Raw genomic sequence first — 19,732 nt, 5'->3', positions numbered from 1 at the left:
GCGGCCCTCAGAGCCGGACCTGAGAGCGCCGCTGGCTCTGCGGCTCTGCAGTTGCATACTATTGGGATTAGTTTATCGCTTCGTTTCAGTGAACCGGACCCCACGATAATGTTGCCGTCTCTCTCTGCCAAATTTCTCAGTTCTTCTCTTGATATAATTAATACAAATGTCCAATATAACGGAATTCGTTGGCTCATAAAATTTGTATTATAACAGACTGCTGTTTAATGTCGGGCCGACTGCCCACAGACACCTATTTGATTTCAAGTCAGCAGCAGCACGGAGTCTTGAGGGACTTATTTTATTTGGAATATAATGACTGTATACGCAAAAGTAGCCTAGTTTTAAGTAAAAATATTATAAATCTACATGCCTTGAGGATGTCATTCTTTATATAGCCTGCCTATCAATTGTTTTTAAGCTCAATAAACTGACCGGAATTTCTCACATTTGTCCGGGAGATTGAAATCTTCCAGGACACTGAGACCGGCAACAATATTTTCTAACGGAAACCCTGTTGCTAGCCCTAATTTGGTCATATGGGCGTGGCGGTCAATGAGTTAAGGCTGGTTTTGAAGGCAGCAAGGGAGTCTGAGTCAGAGTACTCGAGTAATCAATTACTCACACCCATCCATTCCCTAGTAGCCACCAGCATAGAACAAAACTAAATTATCTAAAGGTTCAAGTTACATTCATTTCCATGTAATAAAGGCTGAGGTAGAATTGGCATAGATGACATGGTTGGTAACACAATGCACATTAACACCAACTGAGAATTAATTACTGTACACCAATTATCAATACTGTAAGGTTAGATAAGTGTCATTGACAGACCATCTATTTCTATTGTTTATTTATTATTTTGAGTAAGGGACAGGCAAAATAAGATTATCTTCCTGCTCCTTTCGGTCATGGAATGTGCAACTCGAGATGTGCTTTGATTATGAAAGGCTTTTTTATTCAATGGAACTGTGCATTACTGTGCATTACTGTGCATTACCATGAAAGGAACAAATTAAATTAAGATGAAATTAAATTACAACTCAATTATCCATTACAGAGCAAAACGGTGATCTGCACCTTTAACAGCTAATCACATGGCTCCACGTGTCTACAGTACAGTACGCATAGTTGCTAGAAAGTAACCCTTTTACTACCAAATGGTTAACCCTTTCACTGCAACAATACAGAATGTTAACCCTTTCACTGCCACACGACAAAGGGTTAACCCTTTCACTACCACCTTCACTACCACCTTTAACAGTCTGTAGTGTGGTAGTGAAAGGGTTAACCTTCGCTTGTGTGGTAGTGAAAGTGTTAACAACCCAAATATGAACATATGGCTGCATAAATATAAACCATCCACACATCCTAAAAACACAGCAGCAGCAATATCACCAAAGCAACAGGTAACGAGTAGGGATATCCAATATTATCGGCCTACCAATATTATCGGCCGATATTGGCATTAAAATGTGATATCGGAAAATATCGGTATCGGTTTTCAAATCTTTTTTCTATAACCTTTATTTACCCAGGCAAGCAAGTAAGAACAAATTCTGATTTTATTTATTGTCAAAAGTATGCATAATGTTATGTTAATTCCACAACAAGACATATGTAATGTTAATTACCTGAAATTATTCAGTTTTTTGGGGGGGGGGGGGGGACCCTGCATATATCGGTATGGGTTGATATCAGTATCGGAAATTAAGAGTTGGACAATATCGGTATATCGGTATCTGTAAAAAAGCCAATATCGAGTATCCCTAGTAACGAGTCTCCATCAAGTGAACGTCACATTGTAACACAGTGCAGAACATTCCACACGCAGTAGCATACTACTCACAAAGACCAATAAAGTTAATCTTGGGATTTCCACATATAGCAAGGCATTAACATCTATAATGGCTTGTCATGAACCAAACTCAAGGTACAGACAAAACAAGGGAGACCACACAAGTACTCATGTTCCAATTTAATAATAAATAATAGTAACTTTATTTGTATAGCACTTTTCATACAGAGGTTGCAGTTCAAAGTGCTTCACAACAGTAAAAAATACAGGCATAAGCGAGCATAAAAAAGATAGACAGGTAACAAGGTATGGTAAATCACAGTGTTTCACATTAGGATCTAGCATCCCAATAGGCTCTCTGTCTACAGTTTCATTCAGTAATACAAATAATAAAAATAGTTTAAAATGATTCAGTTTAAAAATAGTCTAAAAATTATAAAATTTAACGGACATACAACAGGGTATTTAACATACAACAGAGCAGTGCATCAGTAAGAAGTAAAAAGTGTGATAAAATAGTTCTCTTAAAATTACAGTGCATACAGTAGGAGGTAGTGAGATAAAATTAGCATAGAACCGACACATGAATTTGATAGGCAGTGTATAAAAGTAGGCAGGGTAAGAATAGTGCAGGTAAGTACAATTTGTGTCAGGATATCCCTGATGTTTCATTGAAATGCCTGAGCAAAGAGATAGGTTTTAAGCTGTCTTTTGAAGATGTCTAGCGAGTTGGCTTCCCTGATGTTTTGGGGTAGTTTGTTCCACAGTTTTGGGGCATAGTTGATAAAGGCTGCATTACCGATCCTCTTTTGACTGTTTCTGGGAGCCTCTAGTAGTCCAGCAGCTGATGATCGCTAGTACGCCCCCCTCGCTATGAGCGTAGCAGGCGCCCCCCTCGCTATGAGTGTAACAGGACGCTCCGTGTTCATAGCCATTCATCTCTAAAGCTAACCACTATTTGTAAAAGCCACAACCACGTTACCATATTTGTAATAATGTAAATCATTGTATCTATGAGTGTAACAGGATGCTCCGTGTTCATAGCCATATTGTGTCGTTGTACATATTGTGTATACAACGTGAGTAGCTAACGTAGCTTAGCTTAACGCGATAGCCGCCGTTCTCTAAACCTAACAGTGCCCGATCTAAAATGGTTCTCTCCTCTTTGTATACCTTTGTCCTCACAAGTATTCTGCCAGGGAACTTATGGACACGACAATAGTAGTAGTTATAAGGTGTTTGAGCAGGACGGACGCTGATGTTGATACGATAGCCCCTTTAGCTGCACTAACGCTGTTGTTAGCTTACATGCTAACGGCAATGGGATCGACCATAGCATTGCGGCTAGGCTACCTAGTACCGCTAGTTGAATGGATAAACGTTATTTAACATTGCAGAATGTTATTACTTATTACTATTGTCGTGTCCATAAGTTCCCTGGCAGAATACTTGTGAGGACAAAGGTATACAAAGAGGAGAGAACCATTTTAGATCGGGCATTGTTAGGTTTCGAACCTATCAAGCTAAGCTAAGCTATGTTAGCTACTCACGTTGTATACACAATATGTACAACGTTACAAGCTCAAACACCTTATAACTACTACTATTGTCGTGTCCATAAGTTCCCTGGCAGAATACTTGTGAGGACAAAGGTATACAAAGAGGTTTCGAGAACGGCTCATAGCGAGGGGGGTGTACTCACGGAAACAGCTGTTCGATTTCAGCGTCCGTCCTACGCTCATAGCGAGGGGGGCGTACTAGCATAGGTCAGCGGCCAATCGGAGCGCAAAACGGGAACATGGACGCGTTGGAGAAAAGCTACACGCTTCCAGGACACTCGATGCATGTGTTGTGCCAGATTATGTCGGGGACCCGATGGATATCAATACTGGAAATCGCGATCAGACAATTGGAATATTCTTTTTGGAATAACCCCGATCAAAGGTAAGGACTATCTGACGTCAATTCCACCTTGATCCTACAATGATTTCATATCGATCCAGCCGATCAACGTATGTAGTATTCAAAACGAATGCCGTTACTGGCGATCAGAGCCCCCCTCAGGGCTCCAGACTAACTTTTTACATTGGTTGCACCAGTGCACCTAACTTTTTCATTTAGGTGCACCAGCACATAATTTAGGTGCACCCAAAAATGTTCACCGCGCCTTTTGTTGCTGCAATAATACATTTTAAGCATTACCTTTACCGTTACCCTTTTTGTCAGTTCCCATACACATTAGTAATTTCTTAAGATGTTATGTAAATGATTGTAAACAGGAATAAGACAGGTACAAGCACCGCAACATTTTTCTTTATAAAAAAACTATCTATAGTTCTCTTCATTTTAATTCAATTACGCACTTGTAGCTAGTAAGTGAACTTGTGGTGTCGCTCAATGAGGAGTGGGAAAACAAAATTAAGGTGGCTGGTAGATTTAAAAAACAACCAGCCAGAAATGATAAATAGCTTTTTAGTATATCGTATATCGTATATGTGTTATTATTACTACATACTCTCTCATGCAATTATCAATTAATATCATAAACAACATAAGGAATATTAGCATAATTTTGAGTGGACTGAAGGAATAAGTCAGCATTAATAGTTTAAAATGCAGATAATTTATTCAAACATGTATATTTAGTGTAGGGCTGTCCTAAATATAATTTGATATGCTTTGAATAGTACTTGGTGTTTCCTAACGAGTATTCGAATACTCTCTCAAAAACACTGTTAAAAACAATAAGGTCGCTTTCACACTAGAGCTGTTTGGTCCGGACTATCGGACCAGAATTGGATAGTCCGCTTTTTTGGGTTTGTGTGAATGCGCAGTCGAACTCTAGTGCGGACCAAACACGCGAACTCTGGTCCGCCAAAAAACATAGGTCTCGGTTCGCTTCATCGGACCAAACGCGGACCAAATATAGGAAGTCACCTGATAAACTGTGCATCTTGGGTAGAAGGAAGAAAAAAACACTGCGGCTTATTATTATTATTATTATTACCACTGCGCGCTGCATTCACTGCAAAACAAGCACACTGTAAACATGTTTCCTGATAAACTGTGCATCTTGGGTAGAAGGAAGAAAAAAACACTGCGGCTTATTATTATTATTATTACCGCGTCGCGAGGCATTCACTGCAAAACAAGCACACTGTAAACATGTCTCCTGATAAACTGTGCATCTTGGGTAGAAGGAAGAAAAAAACACTGCGGCTTATTATTATTACCGCGGCGCGCGGCATTCACTGCAAAACAAGCACACTGTAAACATGTCTCGTGGACAGACTTGGGCGAATGATGAAGTGAAAGCCCTGATCGACATATGGGCAGAAGACCAAATAAAACAGCTGCTTGTGGGCACTCACAAAAACAACGAGGTGTACAAGTTGTTTAGCGAGAGGATGGCGGTAATGGGTTATAATTGAACGATGGATCAATGCCACGTCTCTTCTACTATCAAGCTTCTTGCGGCTGTTTGTGTTTTCGCGGATTTCACTTCCTGAAAGGGAGGGATTTCCACTCTCCATTGTGTCCAATAGACGAGCGCCCTTTTCGACCACGTAACATTGTTCAGAAAGTTTGGTGCGCTTGACAAATTGCAATGTGAATGCAGACTAACCAAATGACGAATGCAACAATGTTGCAACTTCACCACCAGAACCGCACAGAGTCCACCAAAACTATAATGCAAGCGCCTTAGGATTAACATTTCATAATTAACCAATCAATCACAAATCATTGTGTTGGCTACTAGGGGTGGGAATCACCAGAGGCCTCACGATACGATACTATCACGATACGATAGTATTGCGATACTAAATATATTGCGATATGCTGAGTATTGCGATATTAATAGGGCTGCAACGATTAGTCGACATAATCGACGATGTCGATTATAAAAAAATCGTCGACGAGGAATTGTTGCGTCGATTAGTCATTAAAGAAAAAAATTATTAATTTTTTATTTTTTATTTTTTTGCACTACCTATCTTTGTGAAAGTGGCTTCTCAGCTCTGGTCCAGCCAGCTGAAGACTTCTTAGCTTAACATAACAGACCGACAGTAAGTTTGGGGGAACTAATGGGATAACTGGGGATGTTGTTTCAAAGCAACTCTGAGGTCATGCTCAATGTCCAATCTGTTCCTCTGCTTTGTCTTCAGCTGGACCAGAGCTGAGAAGCCACTTTCACAAAGATAGGTAGTGCAAAATATAAAATATATATATATTTTTTTTTTATATAATTGTTTTTCGATTAGTCGACTAATAGAAAAAATAATCGACAGATTAGTCGACTACCAAAACAGTCATTAGTTGCAGCCCTAGATATTAATATTGCGATATATTACTTTTTTTCAACTGCAAAGTAAAACTTTGTCAACATGTTTTATCTAATAAAATAAAGTTCAGTCTGTTCATCTCACTTCAATAATTTTTATTGCAGAACATGGTATTTTCTCAAGCAGACAGATGTAAACACTGTAATCTGTGTTGCATGTACCTGACAAACTGAACTGTTTGTATTACAGTCATATTCCAACTTAACTGAATGCACATGTGTGCGTGTCTGTGGACTACTGTACTATTACAGGTATTGAAATGAACAATGCAACTTCCTTACAAAAATCAATAATTTTTTTTTAATTATTATAATTTTTTTTTATATAAATATTTAAATATCGATACTTGGCGTCCCTGTATCGATACAGTATCGCCACGCAAAGTATCGCGATACTACTACATATCGATTTTTTCCCCCCACCCCTATTGGCTACCATTCTGTTCTATCCAGTAGCAACCAGAGACCATCACTGTCAAATTTCGTTGGCAACATGCATTCTGAATCACCGTTTTATGAGACTAGGAGAAGTGGGGTCGCGACACACACACACACACACACACACACACACACCTACACACACACACACACACACACACACACACACACACACACACACACAGAGAAAAGGCTCCTCGACTTCTCGAGCATTGTTCTGCACTAGCTAGCTAACGTTAGCATCCAGGCTTACAAACATAACGTACTGAAAGTGAAAGCCGACACACCTATATAAACATGCGGAACTAACGTTATAACAAAAACACAATCAACACTTACTCGCACATCCAAGCGAAGTCCTTGTAGGGTCTTGATTTATTCGCTATTGCGTGTGCATTATGGAAGAGTATCCTCATTTTAGTAAGTATTAAGTAAGTGAAGTGAGCGGTGTGGCATGGACACACACACACAAACACACACACACGGACACACTCGCTGCACGGTTTCAGGTTTCACAGCTGCACATGGCTTTGTTTACCCAATCAGAGCCAATCAATCATTGTTTACCCAGTCAGAGCGGAGCGGGTCTTTGAATGCACATGGCCGTGGGGGGGACGCTACACACAGACAGACGGACCTGCTGGAATGTGAGGTGCACCAGTGCGACAAGGGAAAATATTTAGTCGCACTCCAAAGATATTCGCACTCTGGAGCCCTGCCCCCCCTTTGATGCATTCATGATGAAACATAATACCTATTATATACCTTTGATTTGGAAACAGTAGCTTGTCCAGGCGAGCAACGCGAACACATTTAGCAAAATTCACATATCGCTCCATAACGCAGTTTCCAGGAAATAGCCAGGATCACTCTGAAACTATACAATATTCATGACGGGATAACACGCGAACGTATACATGAAAAAATGTATTATTTTTTACATGTTGGGATAGTTACTGTCAAATGAGCCATAGTATTGTCTCCATAGCTATAATATAGAATATAGATATAGCCCTGCAAACACCGCGGCGCACAGTGAAAATGCCTATCGTTTAGCGTGGCCCAGTGAGAACGTGATAAGGATAATAGCTGGCAGTGAATGAGTTAACAACCACGGTCTAAAGGTCATAGTTCACCTCTGGCACCTTTCCAGAATGTGTTGCGCCTTGACGTGTTTCCTAAGTAGTCTCGAGTTAATATATATCGATCTGTGTTCCACTCATGTGACTTGTGTGACGTCGGTGCAGTATGTACAGTATGTGTCTTTCCTTAGGCAGTGACATGCCACGGTCGTCATGGCAACCATAGGAGGATGAGCTCACTCGTGATCACATATACCCTTGTGTTGTCCTTCTGACGTGCGCAAAGCCTGAGTCTTCAGAAAAGCCTTGCGGAGAGAGAACATACAGAGAGCGTTTACAGTACAGCAGTGTTCAGGAGAGACACATCAGCGATGACACCAGCAGACAGGGTGGTTAACTTCCTCTGGTTCTGTGTCGAGGTGTTTAATAAACCTTTCACTACCACACTACCAAAGGGTTAACCCTTTCACTGCTACAATACAGACACTTAACCCTTTCACTGCCACATGACAGGGTTAACCCTTTCACTACCACACTACAGAAGGTTAACCTTTCACTACCACACTACATTGTGTTCTTTTATATATAACAAATGATAAACAATTGCATACATTTTTTTTTTTTTTTTATTATAGACAAGCAACAACTCTTAAAGTCTTCTCTAAGGCCTAGCAAGTATAGACAATAAGAAAAAGTGTATTAATTTTATACAAATCATTTTAGTTTGTAAACTGATCCAGTAGGGCTGGGCGATTCAATTTCAATATAACTATTTTGGATTCCAGCGAAAAAAATTCCATAGGTAACGTCACGGTGACCAATCGCAGCCACTCTTATTGTCTGGGACCAAATACGGCCACGCCCCACTCCCAGTAAAAAGTGGGAATCTCTAGAATGGGTTTGGGGCGACGCTGAATACTTTCTGTTGTCAGTAGATGGCAGCATTGGTTTAAAATTAAAAGGTGAAAATGTTGAAAACTACAATAATGCATTTCCCAAGAGCGTTAGCACAGGTCGCAGGTCACTGGGATGTGTCTATATTCTTTGACGTGATCTGAACAGCGGTAAACTATTACTGCGACCTCGGTATAGCGACCGCGAATGGTAAACTAATTAAGTGCGCTGGTAGCGTTACATATGTTGTCTAAAGGGGGACATATGGTACAATTTAAGATTTGAATGATAATCGGCATATAAAGGACAACACAAAGCATCGTTAATTTGTAAGAAACCTCAATGAAAACGGCGCAGGGTGCTATTGTTATGAAAATGTGATAGAATCCTATAAAAATGTGGCCTCATTTGGTCTACGTTCCGTTAGTATAGTCCACCAGTAGTAGATTATCGTAATATTCTAGGGGGCACATAGTTGACAAGAGAATTTGCAATGTAGCTTGGTCCTGTTCAATTTAGTGTGTTGTATATAAGGAGGAGAACCTTGAAATTGATTCTAAATGTTACCGGAAGCCAGTGCAGAGTAGCTAACACTGGACTGATGTGCTCTCTCCTCTTGGTTCTAGTTAATAGCCTAGCTGCAGAGTAGCTAACACTGGACTGATGTAGTCTCTCCTCTTGGTTCTAGTTAGTAGCCTAGCTGCAGAGTAGTTAACACTGGACTGATGTGCTCTCTCCTCTTGGTTCTAGTTAGTAGCCTAGCTGCAGAGTAGTTAACACTGGACTGATGTGCTCTCTCCTCTTGGTTCTAGTTAGTAGCCTAGCTGCAGAGTAGTTAACACTGGACTGATGTGCTCTCTCCTCTTGGTTCTAGTTAGTAGCCTAGCTGCAGAGTAGTTAACACTGGACTGATGTGCTCTCTCCTCTTGGTTCTAGTTAGTAGCCTAGCTGCAGCATAGCTAACAGTGGACTTATGTGGTCTCTCCTCTTGGTTCTAGTTAGTAGCCTAGCTGCAGAGTAACTAACACTGGACTGATGTGGTCTCTCCTCTTGGTTCTAGTTAGTAGCCTAGCTGCAGAGTAGCTAACACTGGACTGATGTGCTCTCTCCTCTTGGTTCTAGTTCATAGCCTAGCTGCAGAGTAGTTAACACTGGACTGATGTGCTCTCTCTTCTTGGTTCTAGTTAATAGCCTAGCTGCAGAGTAGTTAACACTGGACTGATGTGCTCTCTCTTCTTGGTTCTAGTTAGTAGCCTAGCTGCAGCGTAGCCAACACTGGACTGATGTGCTCTCTCCTCTTGGTTCTAGTTAATAGCCTAGCTGCAGAGTAGTTAACACTGGACTGATGTGCTCTCTCCTCTTGGTTCTAGTTAGTAGCCTAGCTGCAGAGTAGCTAACACTGGACTGATGTGCTCTGTCTTCTTGGTTCTAGTTAGTAGCCTAGCTGCAGAGTAGCTAACACTGGACTTATGTGGTCTCTCCTCTTGGTTCTAGTTAGTAGCCTAGCTGCAGAGTAGCTAACAGTGGACTTATGTAGTCTCTCCTCTTGGTTCTAGTTAATAGCCTAGCTGCAGAGTAGCTAACACTGGACTGATGTGCTCTGTCTTCTTGGTTCTAGTTAGTAGCCTAGCTGCAGAGTAGCCAACACTGGACTGATGTGCTCTCTCCTCTTGGTTCTAGTTAGTAGCCTAGCTGCAGAGTTTTGAATGAGTTGGAGTCGTTCTGTGTTTTCTTCGGTAGGCTGGTAAGGAGTGCAGTAGTCGAGTCGGCTTGAGATAAAGGCACGAAGCCTGAAGCCTGATTGAAATTCCTCCATGAGACGACAGAAAGGCAGCCTTTGGTCGAGAAAGGAAGGTAAAACAAGTCATGGCCATGTGATGTTCTGAAATCAATGAGTAGACGTGGGTTAACCAGAACTTACATATCCTGAGCAACAATAGCATAAATACCTTTTGTGTGACGGTACGAACGGCACGGAATTCTTTTGAAAATATTTCTATTCTACTTATTCTAGGCGGAAGGCGGGGGATCAGCGCGTCTGCAGAAGCCGCCCGAGGCTCGGTGCTCGCCCCCAAACGAGGCCCTTGTGTCTTTACGTCTCCTGTCACCTCCCGGCGTCTTCGTCTTTTGTTTCTCTCCCTCGCACGTCTGTCGGTGGAGACTTGGCGCTCGCTCCGTGTCACAGGGGTCACCCCAAAGTCAAGGCCGTCTGCGAGCCGAGGCCTGCCTTTCTTGAAAGTTGTCATTCCCCGACGGAAGGGGAGTGATGGTAGCCGGTCGGATTAACTCTGGAATGTTTGTCCTCTCCTGATCTTCTCCCTAAGCCCCCCCCCCCCCCCTGAAAAGTACCCCAGACCTCCCGTAAGGAGCCACAGGTTTCAACTCCTGTCTCCTGTTGACTAAAGACGTGTTTAGTGCAACATTGTTAAATATTCTGCGACACATAAGTGGACGGAATCATGTTTTCTTTCAGCTGGTGGCCAAACTGGTGAATTGAAAAAGCCAGTAAAATGTTCAGAGGATCTCATGCAGTGAATCTTTAGATGTTAGACCTCTGGAATAATTAAGCAAACTGTCAGTATGGTTTCTAAATCAGTTTGTCCATAAACACACATAACCCTTTCACCGCCGCACTACCAAACGGTTAACCCTTTCACTGCGACAATACACAGAAGGTTAACCCTTTCACTGCCACACCACCGTCGGTTGTGTGATAGTAAAGGGTTAACCTTCTGTCGTGTGGCAGTGAAAGGGTTAAGAGTCCCTGACAGAGAGGCAGAGGCACCCGGCTGGTACAAATATGTTCTGATGTTTTTCTCTTCATCTGCTCCATAAATCAAGCCACTCCAGATAAACTCTGAAACTCATCCGTGACCTTAACCCCCACATGCACACACATGCACGCACACACACACACGAGCGCATGCATGCGCGCACACACACACACACACACACACACACACACACACACACACACGCATGCATGCACACACACACACACACAAACACACACACACACTAGATAAACTATATTGTTTTGAAATATAGTATATGACCCTGGTGTAATTGAGATATTCCACCAGACTGTGGTTGTGGTGTTTTGCCTGTTATTGGGATGTTTTTTCCTCCTACCATTTTATATGAAGCCCAGGTGAATGAAACCACTGCAGTATATAGATAGAACCGGATAGAGGGGGATATCAATGCCCATATAAGGAGTATCCTATGTCACGGCCATGTAAACATTACCTCTTTCTCACTCCTTCCACAGAAGCTGTACTATTTTTTTTTCTCCTTGTATTCTGATTACCGGTATATATATAATATCTCTGTATTGTCCTCTGTTCATATACTGTATTCTGTTTGTCACTTTTGAGAAACGAATGCACGACTACTAAAGTCCATTTTAAATCCCTGAAATGCCAGTTAGCTAAAACTCTAAATTATTATTCTCAAATATGAAGCTACAGTACCGCGGCGTAGTTCTTGGTGCCTATGGCAACTTTTAGACATTTTGTAAGGTAAACACCACAACGTTATTATCTCTGGGCACTTTTCTATACAACTCTGTTTACACAGCTCTAGCTCTGCCTACGGAGCCCTATAACAATAATAATACATCTTATTTGTAGTGCACTTTACATTTCAATGACATCTCAGAGTGCTACAGGTTAACCCTTTCACTACCACACTACCAAAGGGTTAACCCTTTCACTACCACACGACAAAGGGTTAACCCTTTCACAACCACACTACAGAAGGTTAACTCTTTCACTACCACACTACAGGCTGTCTGTAGTGTGGTAGTGAAAGGTTAACCGTCTAGTGGTAGTGAAAGGGTTAACCTTCTGTAGTGTGGTAGTGAAAGAGTTCAAAACAAAGCAAAGAGGGGGGGGGGGGGGGGGAAGAAATAGAATAAAAATGTAAAGCAACAGATAAAATAGGCAAAGCACGACACTAGACCTCTGTCCCCCGAGCTCGACTGTAACGTCCCCTTCCTCCCCAGGGACCTGACGGCGGAGGACCAGATCGCCCTGCTGAAGTCCAGCGCCATCGAGGTGATCATGCTGCGCTCCAACCAGAGCTTCAGCCTGGATGACATGTCCTGGAGCTGCGGTGCGCCAGACTTCAAATACCAGATCAGCGACGTCACCAAGGGTCAGTCTGCCTGCCGCCAATCCCCTGCAGCCGCACCTACACACCGGAGACAGCTAGTCGGGCCCGCCCCCGCGCACACACACACACACACACACACACACACACACACACACTCATTTGCACTGAACCTGTGGGGGGGAAGTGGCCAGATGTTTTTAGGGGAGGGTCTGCGCCTCATTAGTCGGCGTCAGCGTGGTTTTTAAGTGAAAGGTTACGGGCACCGGCACGGGTACGGGTACGGCCCCCACGTGCGCCCCATGCTAATGCGCCTCCCGGTGCTGTGGAACCAATCGGACACATCTGCGGCGGATCCCTCGGGGCATGGCTTTCATTTGCCTTTCAAACAAGACCCCCTCTCTTTTCCACGAGATCAACCAAAGAATGTCACTCCCCGAGAACCTGCTCGCAAAAACCGCACAAAACAACCTCTGTCTGGTTCAGGGGGGGGGGGGGGGGGGGGGGGGGGGGGGCGTAGCTCTTGTTGCTAAATCAGTGGGAACTGTGTGTGTTTGTGTGTCAGGGAGTTTTCTGACGCAAACCGTCGCGCTCACCTAGACACGGAGACGTGAACTACCGTCGTTTTACCGTCGTTCCGCTGCTGTCACTCCAGAGTTTCATCACGAGTTGTACTGCCAAAGTAACAATAACCCGGACACAAATAACACGCAGTGTGTGTGTGTGTGGTTATTAGCCTTTCTCGTGGTTACTCATCTGAGCATCTATCAAAGTCCAATGCAACAGACAGGCTTTATTTATTTATACTCTGTGCAATAATAACCCACAAAAAAAATGTAATGGGGGAAAGATGAAAGGTAGTTTATAGCTGAGGAGGAATGATCTTTCAGGAGAGTCCCTTTTGAACGGCAGCCAACAGGAACATGAAATATTAATCAGCTGGGATGGGAAGGATGATCACATTCCCTGTGGAGGATTCTCTCGGGACAGGCTTTGGAGGCCCCTAACTGTACATATATATACACACACAATATATAGATATATATACACACATGACACAATATATATATATATATATATATATATATATATATATATATATATATATATATATATATATATATATATATATATATATATATATATATATATATATATATATATATATACAGTATATATACAGTATATTGTGTGTGTGTGTATATTAGATTCTAGATTGCTATTAATGGGTAAAAGGTTTTTGACTCCTAGCCCTCTTTTCTACTTACCGATAAGAAAAGAGGATTAGTTGTTTTCACTCAGACCCAGGTGTGACATAGGGCCCTGGGGTCAGTTCTGATTGGCCTGTTAAATTGAATGATTTATTTTCTGACAACAACCCTGAGCTGAATGTTGTCCCAGCACTTAATCATTTCAGGCTACTAAATCCACACCAAAGGTTTCTCTTAAAGGATAAGTTCAGCATTTTCTATCCATAGCCCTATTTCCTATAGTCCTTTTTCAGCTCAATCCACACTGTTCTTCATACTGGAGACCTCAGACTAGTTACCACACTTTTTGAAGCTTCGTTCGATGGGCATGGGATTCGAATATGAAAATAAAATCTGATTATAAAAAATTAAAATAAAACGATTAAAAAAAATGATTGTTATGATAAGGCCAGCTTATCATAACAAGTATTCATTGTGCGTGAGGCTGTTTGTAGAGCTAAATCTATACTTTATATTATTGCTATCTGTCCATTCTCATTGTCAATTGACACTATAAACCGTCCTTTCAAAATGGCTTAAATAAATAATTTTTTCATCAATACGTTCCCATTTTATAGCCCTCAACCGTTGGATCCGAAACACGGACATGTCCGTGGTTGGCCGGGAGTGTGTTAAAAGTGCATTCTTTAGCTCGATGTCAGTGTGCATTCATGAGAGAAATAAAACACAAGTAAACTTATATGTAAATGTGCAGTTATCTGATTTAGATACACCGATTAATCAATAAAATAATGTCTGGATGAATGGATTTCTTAAACCATGGTTAGGAGCCGCCCTAGTGCAGCACCAATAGCGTTAACCCATTCACTACCACATGGTTCACTGCGACAATACAGAAGGTTAACCCTTGCACTGCCACGCAACAAATGGTTAACCCTTTCACTACCACACTACAGAAGGTTAACCCTTTCACTACCACACTACAGAAGGTTAACCTGTACCAGCTGTGTTGTTGTCCTGATCCAACACTGTCTCCTCGGGGCCGGCTGTAACCCTGTGTTGTTGTCCTGCAGCGGGACACACGATGGAGCTGCTGGAGCCCCTGGTGAAGTTCCAGGTGGGCCTGAAGAAGCTCCACCTCCAAGAGGAGGAGCACGTGATGCTCATGGCCATCTGCCTGCTCTCCCCAGGTAGGTTGGTGCTGTCCCTTTTCTCCCCACCAGGGGGCGTATTCAGAGTCATCTAGTCTTTATCTGTAGCACACATTGCTACATTGTCATGCAGCGAACACACACTTGCGAGATGAGGGCGACACACATAGGAAACACACACATGCATTTTTTTGTGTGTCGCCGTTGAAGTGACGCTCTGCGCTTGACCCATCCCGTCAACCTTCCTCCCCAAGGACAGCCGGGAGCAGACATGGGCTGTGGCGTGAGCCTCCCCCGGGGACCAATCCAAGTGCTCCTGCCTGTCTTCGTCAGGGACGCGACAGCGTTAGCGATCTGTTCTGCATGTTTTTTCATTGGGTTTATCTCTTTTTCTGGAAATAACATGCAAACTCCACACAGAAAGGCCCGGGAGATACCCCACATGGCAACCCGGCAACCTGGTCCCCAAGCAGGTTTCGAACCACTGCACCACCATGCCGCCCCCCCTCCCAAAGAAATGTATTGGGCAAAGTTACTGGAACCCTATATTTGTTAGGATTATTCTCATTTTCTTATTATCTTAGATTTGATACCCCCCCCCCCCCACTACTCAGGCACTACAAATCACCCATGTCAGCCAGATGGTGGCTCTATAACAAAGGGTCAAGCTTAAAAGGCCATAACTCCCATACCCTATACAGTGTTTCCCACAGGATTTTCATATGCTTCTAGCAAAATCCAGCATCCAGCCGGCTGTTTGCAATGGGAGCAGCACGGACTCGGGACTTATTTTATTTGGAATATAATGACTTTATACGCAAAAGTAGCCTAGTTTTAAGTTAAAATATTATAAATCTACATGCCTTGAGGATGTCATTCTTTATATAGCCTGCCTATCAGACAAAAAAAATTATTCTAACGGAAACACTGATACCGTGATATATACCGTTACCGTCTATGCTTCAAATTATACCGTGATATACATTTTAGACCATACCGTCCATCCCTACTATGGGGGGTGAACCTCCGACCCTCTAGGGGGGTCCGGGAGCATGCCCCTTGTAACTTAATTTTTTTTGTACATTTTAAAGTTAAATGCATCAATCTGGTGCACTTTGAGAGCAAAATAAAGAGGCTAGATCTATGATGAACGTTGTGCTCAAAACACAAAATCAACTAGACTAGTGCTTCTCAATCCTCTCCTCGAAGCACCCCAGCCGTTCAATGTATTGGTTAAATTCCACCACCAGCACACCTGATTCAACTTAACTAGCCCTTTATTAGTTGAATCAAGGTGTGCTGGTGGTGGAATTGAACAAATACATGGAACGGCTGGGGTGTCTTGAGGAGAGGTTTGGGAACCACTGGACTAGACTCTAGAGCATACACTTGAGCCATCAAAGAAATGAAGCAAAAGTGGTTTCCTGTGGTGAACTGGTTTATTTTTTTGAAAATAAAAAAATAGAGTGGATTACTATTACGACTACTACCACTGCCAATACTACTGATACATCCCTATTGGCAAACTTTATATTTAAAAAAAATAGTAAAAAAATAAAAATAAAATAAAAATAATAATACATTTATTAAAAAATGTTTATTAACTTTTTGTTTTGGTTCATTATACAACTGTGGCGGGACTAATTAGGCGGGCCGCCACAGTCTAGGTAATTAATGGGAAACCCTGCTATACTCTCATACACCTATGCAGCTGAATGTACGCTACAGATTTCCCTGTCTGCCATATTGACGTTTTTGAAAAACCTTCAATCAACACCCAATTTCATAGTGAGCTTCAGGGGAACAACATACCAAAATGGGCCAAATTGTATAAATCATATGGTGGCTGTCAACCAATGAACCTGAGTAAGTGCATTTCTTAGCACAGAAGTGGCTGTAAGTCAATCATTTGACCAATCTCCATGTGCTGTGGTAGTTATGTTGGGTAAAGGTTAGAGATGTTCCGATACCATTTTTTCCTTCCCGATCCGATTCCGATACCTAAGCTTTGGGTATTGGCCGATACTGATACTGATCCGATACCAATGCATACATTAAAAAAAATATATATTATATAAATTATATAAAAAAATTAAAAAGAAATGTATACAGCTACTGTTTTATATATACTGTTTTTTAGTAATAACTATAAAGTAATGGTATTTATTCAACAACAGGTGATTGTATAGATTAGTATTAGTATCAGTAATTGAAAACTATCTCAATGAGTTCACCCACGGAAAGGTTGTTGGCACATTAGTTCCACACGGACATTATTCGTTGCTGCACTTGCTTCCACAAGGCTCCGTTTAAGTAGCAGAGGCTGTGTTGTGATTTTTGCACAATAAATATTCAACATTCTCTTTTGAGACTCCGCCTCAGACTCTTATCATTTGGCACTAAAAGCTAAACATTGTCACCGATATGGCTGTCCGCAACATGTCATTAATTGTGTACGCGAGGTGGTCTATTAATGACGACGTTAACGTGAGCTAGGTTAGCTAGCATGAGCTACCGGTAGATGGAAAGACTAATGTTACTGGTGAAAATGTGAAATGAATACTCCTTTGCCAACTTGCTGTACTTTGCTTGCAGGTCTGCAGCCATTATTGCTGGATTATGAATAGCCCCAACTTTAGCCAAGGTAACGTTAAAGCTAAAACGTTAACATTAGTTAACGCTAGCTTTCGGTTAGCTATTCAATGCTAACACCACCAAGCGAACCCATCAGAGCTCCCCGTCAACACCACTCTGTCGGGAGGATGGCATTTAAGAAAGTATCTGCTGTTAAAATGACAAACAGCATTGACAATTTAATTTACGGTCGGTTAAAAACACGTTTGTTTTATAATGCTCACTCAGCAGACCGCAGTGTTGTTGATAAATTACGCCATATGGTATCAGAGCGCAGAATTAGAGGGTACTCGCCGATACCAGCATTTTAGGCAGTATCGGCGGCATTTCCGATACTGGTATCGGTATCAGAACAACTCTAGTAAAGGTGTCATAACTGTACAATTACTTGAAAATCGCTCTATAGGGGGTGAAATAGTGCAAAAGAAAACTACTAAAACCGCCTTGCTGTGCATGAATGGTGAACGGAATCGGTGAACGTGGTAAAATATAGTGAGAACGGTTCTGACGGCGCTTCAGCAGCAACGTAAAGTTCACATTTTTTTTTGAATTAATAAAAAATCCACGGTATGTCAAGAGGTCTGTGATCTTCTGAGATTGTCTGGCTAAATGAGATGAAACTTTCAAACGCTGGTACCTATGATCAATTATGAAGTTCATCACAAACTAAACCCTACAACAAGTCATAAAAATGTTGTCCAAATGATACAAATCACAACACAGCAGTGACGTACCTCCATACTCGGAACCTGTAAAGAGGTTTTCATTTGTACAGAGAATGAACCCACAAATCATGAAAACATTTCTTTGACACGTTGATAGGTTTTCCCCACCGCTCTGTCCTGATCTGAACTGTTATTTGCATAGATGTGGTCACATTAATTGGCTGGATGTGATGCCAGAGAGTGGAGATTTCTCAAGGCTTAGATGAGTCGATCGGCCTCACGTGTGTGTCCAGAGAGGGAGGCTCATGCTGATATCATGTCACCGACCAGACCACGTGAGCGGATCGGCGCGGCCGAGAAATCCGCTCTTCGCTCTTTAAAGCTTGGTCCGCTCCGCTAATCACTCATGTTGACCCCGCCCCCAAGTCGCTCTCCGCTCGCTCCCCGCTCACCTTGAATCGAGCGCTCCCCGCTCCCCGCGCCAGATCGCTCGGCAGTTTTTTTTCTTCTTTTTTTGGAGCATGGTGTAAATGAGCTCAAACTACAACAGTCTACACCCCCTGGGCCCCTTAACAATTGTTTGTATTGAGCCGCATTGTAATTGTAGCCATTCTGCAATGTTAAATAACGTTGTTTATCCATTCACTATCTCTATTAAGCGATGATAGGCTAGCCGAGCCACAATGCTATGGTCGCTGCCATTAACGTTAGCATGTAAGCTAACGTCAACAACAATGGCGTCGATATACTTTTTCTAACTGGAGTGAGTGTGGGCGTCTCTACAGTGACAAAGCCTGAACGAACAGCCTATCACAGGTTCACCCTTCTCATTGGTTGAAAATGGCCTTCATGTTTGTACATCGCCATCTGTTGCTTTGGCATTGTACTGCATGTATATATTACATCAGTGTTAAACCACTGTGAGCGGCCTGGAGTGGATTGGAGCGGAGGAGAACTCTCGCTCCGGACGTCGCGCCGACTCATTTTAAAACCCACTCCTCGCTCACGTCAAAACCGGCCGCTCCGCGCCCCGCGCCGCTCACGCTCCGATCCGCTCACATGCACTGTCACCGACCCATATTGTGCGGATGATACACTTTTGAAAGAAAAGAGGCAAATCCAAGCTATAAATTGAGGATGAATTGAAAAGACATTTGTGAGTTTTGCTGCCTGCTGGTGCTAACATTAGCAGCTAGCATCCACCATCAATAGGTACTGGATATGTTCAGCCTGGCACATCGGCTTGGGCTCCGTTGTTCTGTTGAGCAATGTTTCTCACGATGTACCAAAGACCATTGGCTGCATGTGGCCTCACAGCGATGATGCCACGAAGCGGCGGCGTCGTCTCTTATTATTATAATCTGTTGACAGGAATAGATTAGTATTAAAAAGCCAACACCACCG

General features: G+C 42.4%; 1 protein-coding gene across 1 annotated transcript in view; it reads left to right on the top strand.

Moving 5' to 3' along the window:
- Positions 1-19,732, top strand: part of LOC311230470 (vitamin D3 receptor B) — a gene marked incomplete at its 3' end in the record, with an annotated part of 139,522 nt that overhangs the window by 100,816 nt on the left and 18,974 nt on the right. The window contains exons 8-9 of the mRNA XM_084316762.1: positions 12,561-12,712; positions 14,952-15,068. Coding sequence (XP_084172888.1) covers positions 12,561-12,712; positions 14,952-15,068 — 269 coding nt within the window. The remainder of the gene's footprint in view (positions 1-12,560; positions 12,713-14,951; positions 15,069-19,732) is intronic.

The sequence above is a fragment of the Notolepis coatsorum genome (assembly GCF_963971535.1).
Source record: "Notolepis coatsorum genome assembly, chromosome: 6".
Taxonomy (NCBI): Eukaryota; Metazoa; Chordata; class Actinopteri; order Aulopiformes; family Paralepididae; genus Notolepis; species Notolepis coatsorum.
Note: the sequence above shows the minus strand (reverse complement) of the source record. Positions and strands in the feature narration are given on the sequence as shown.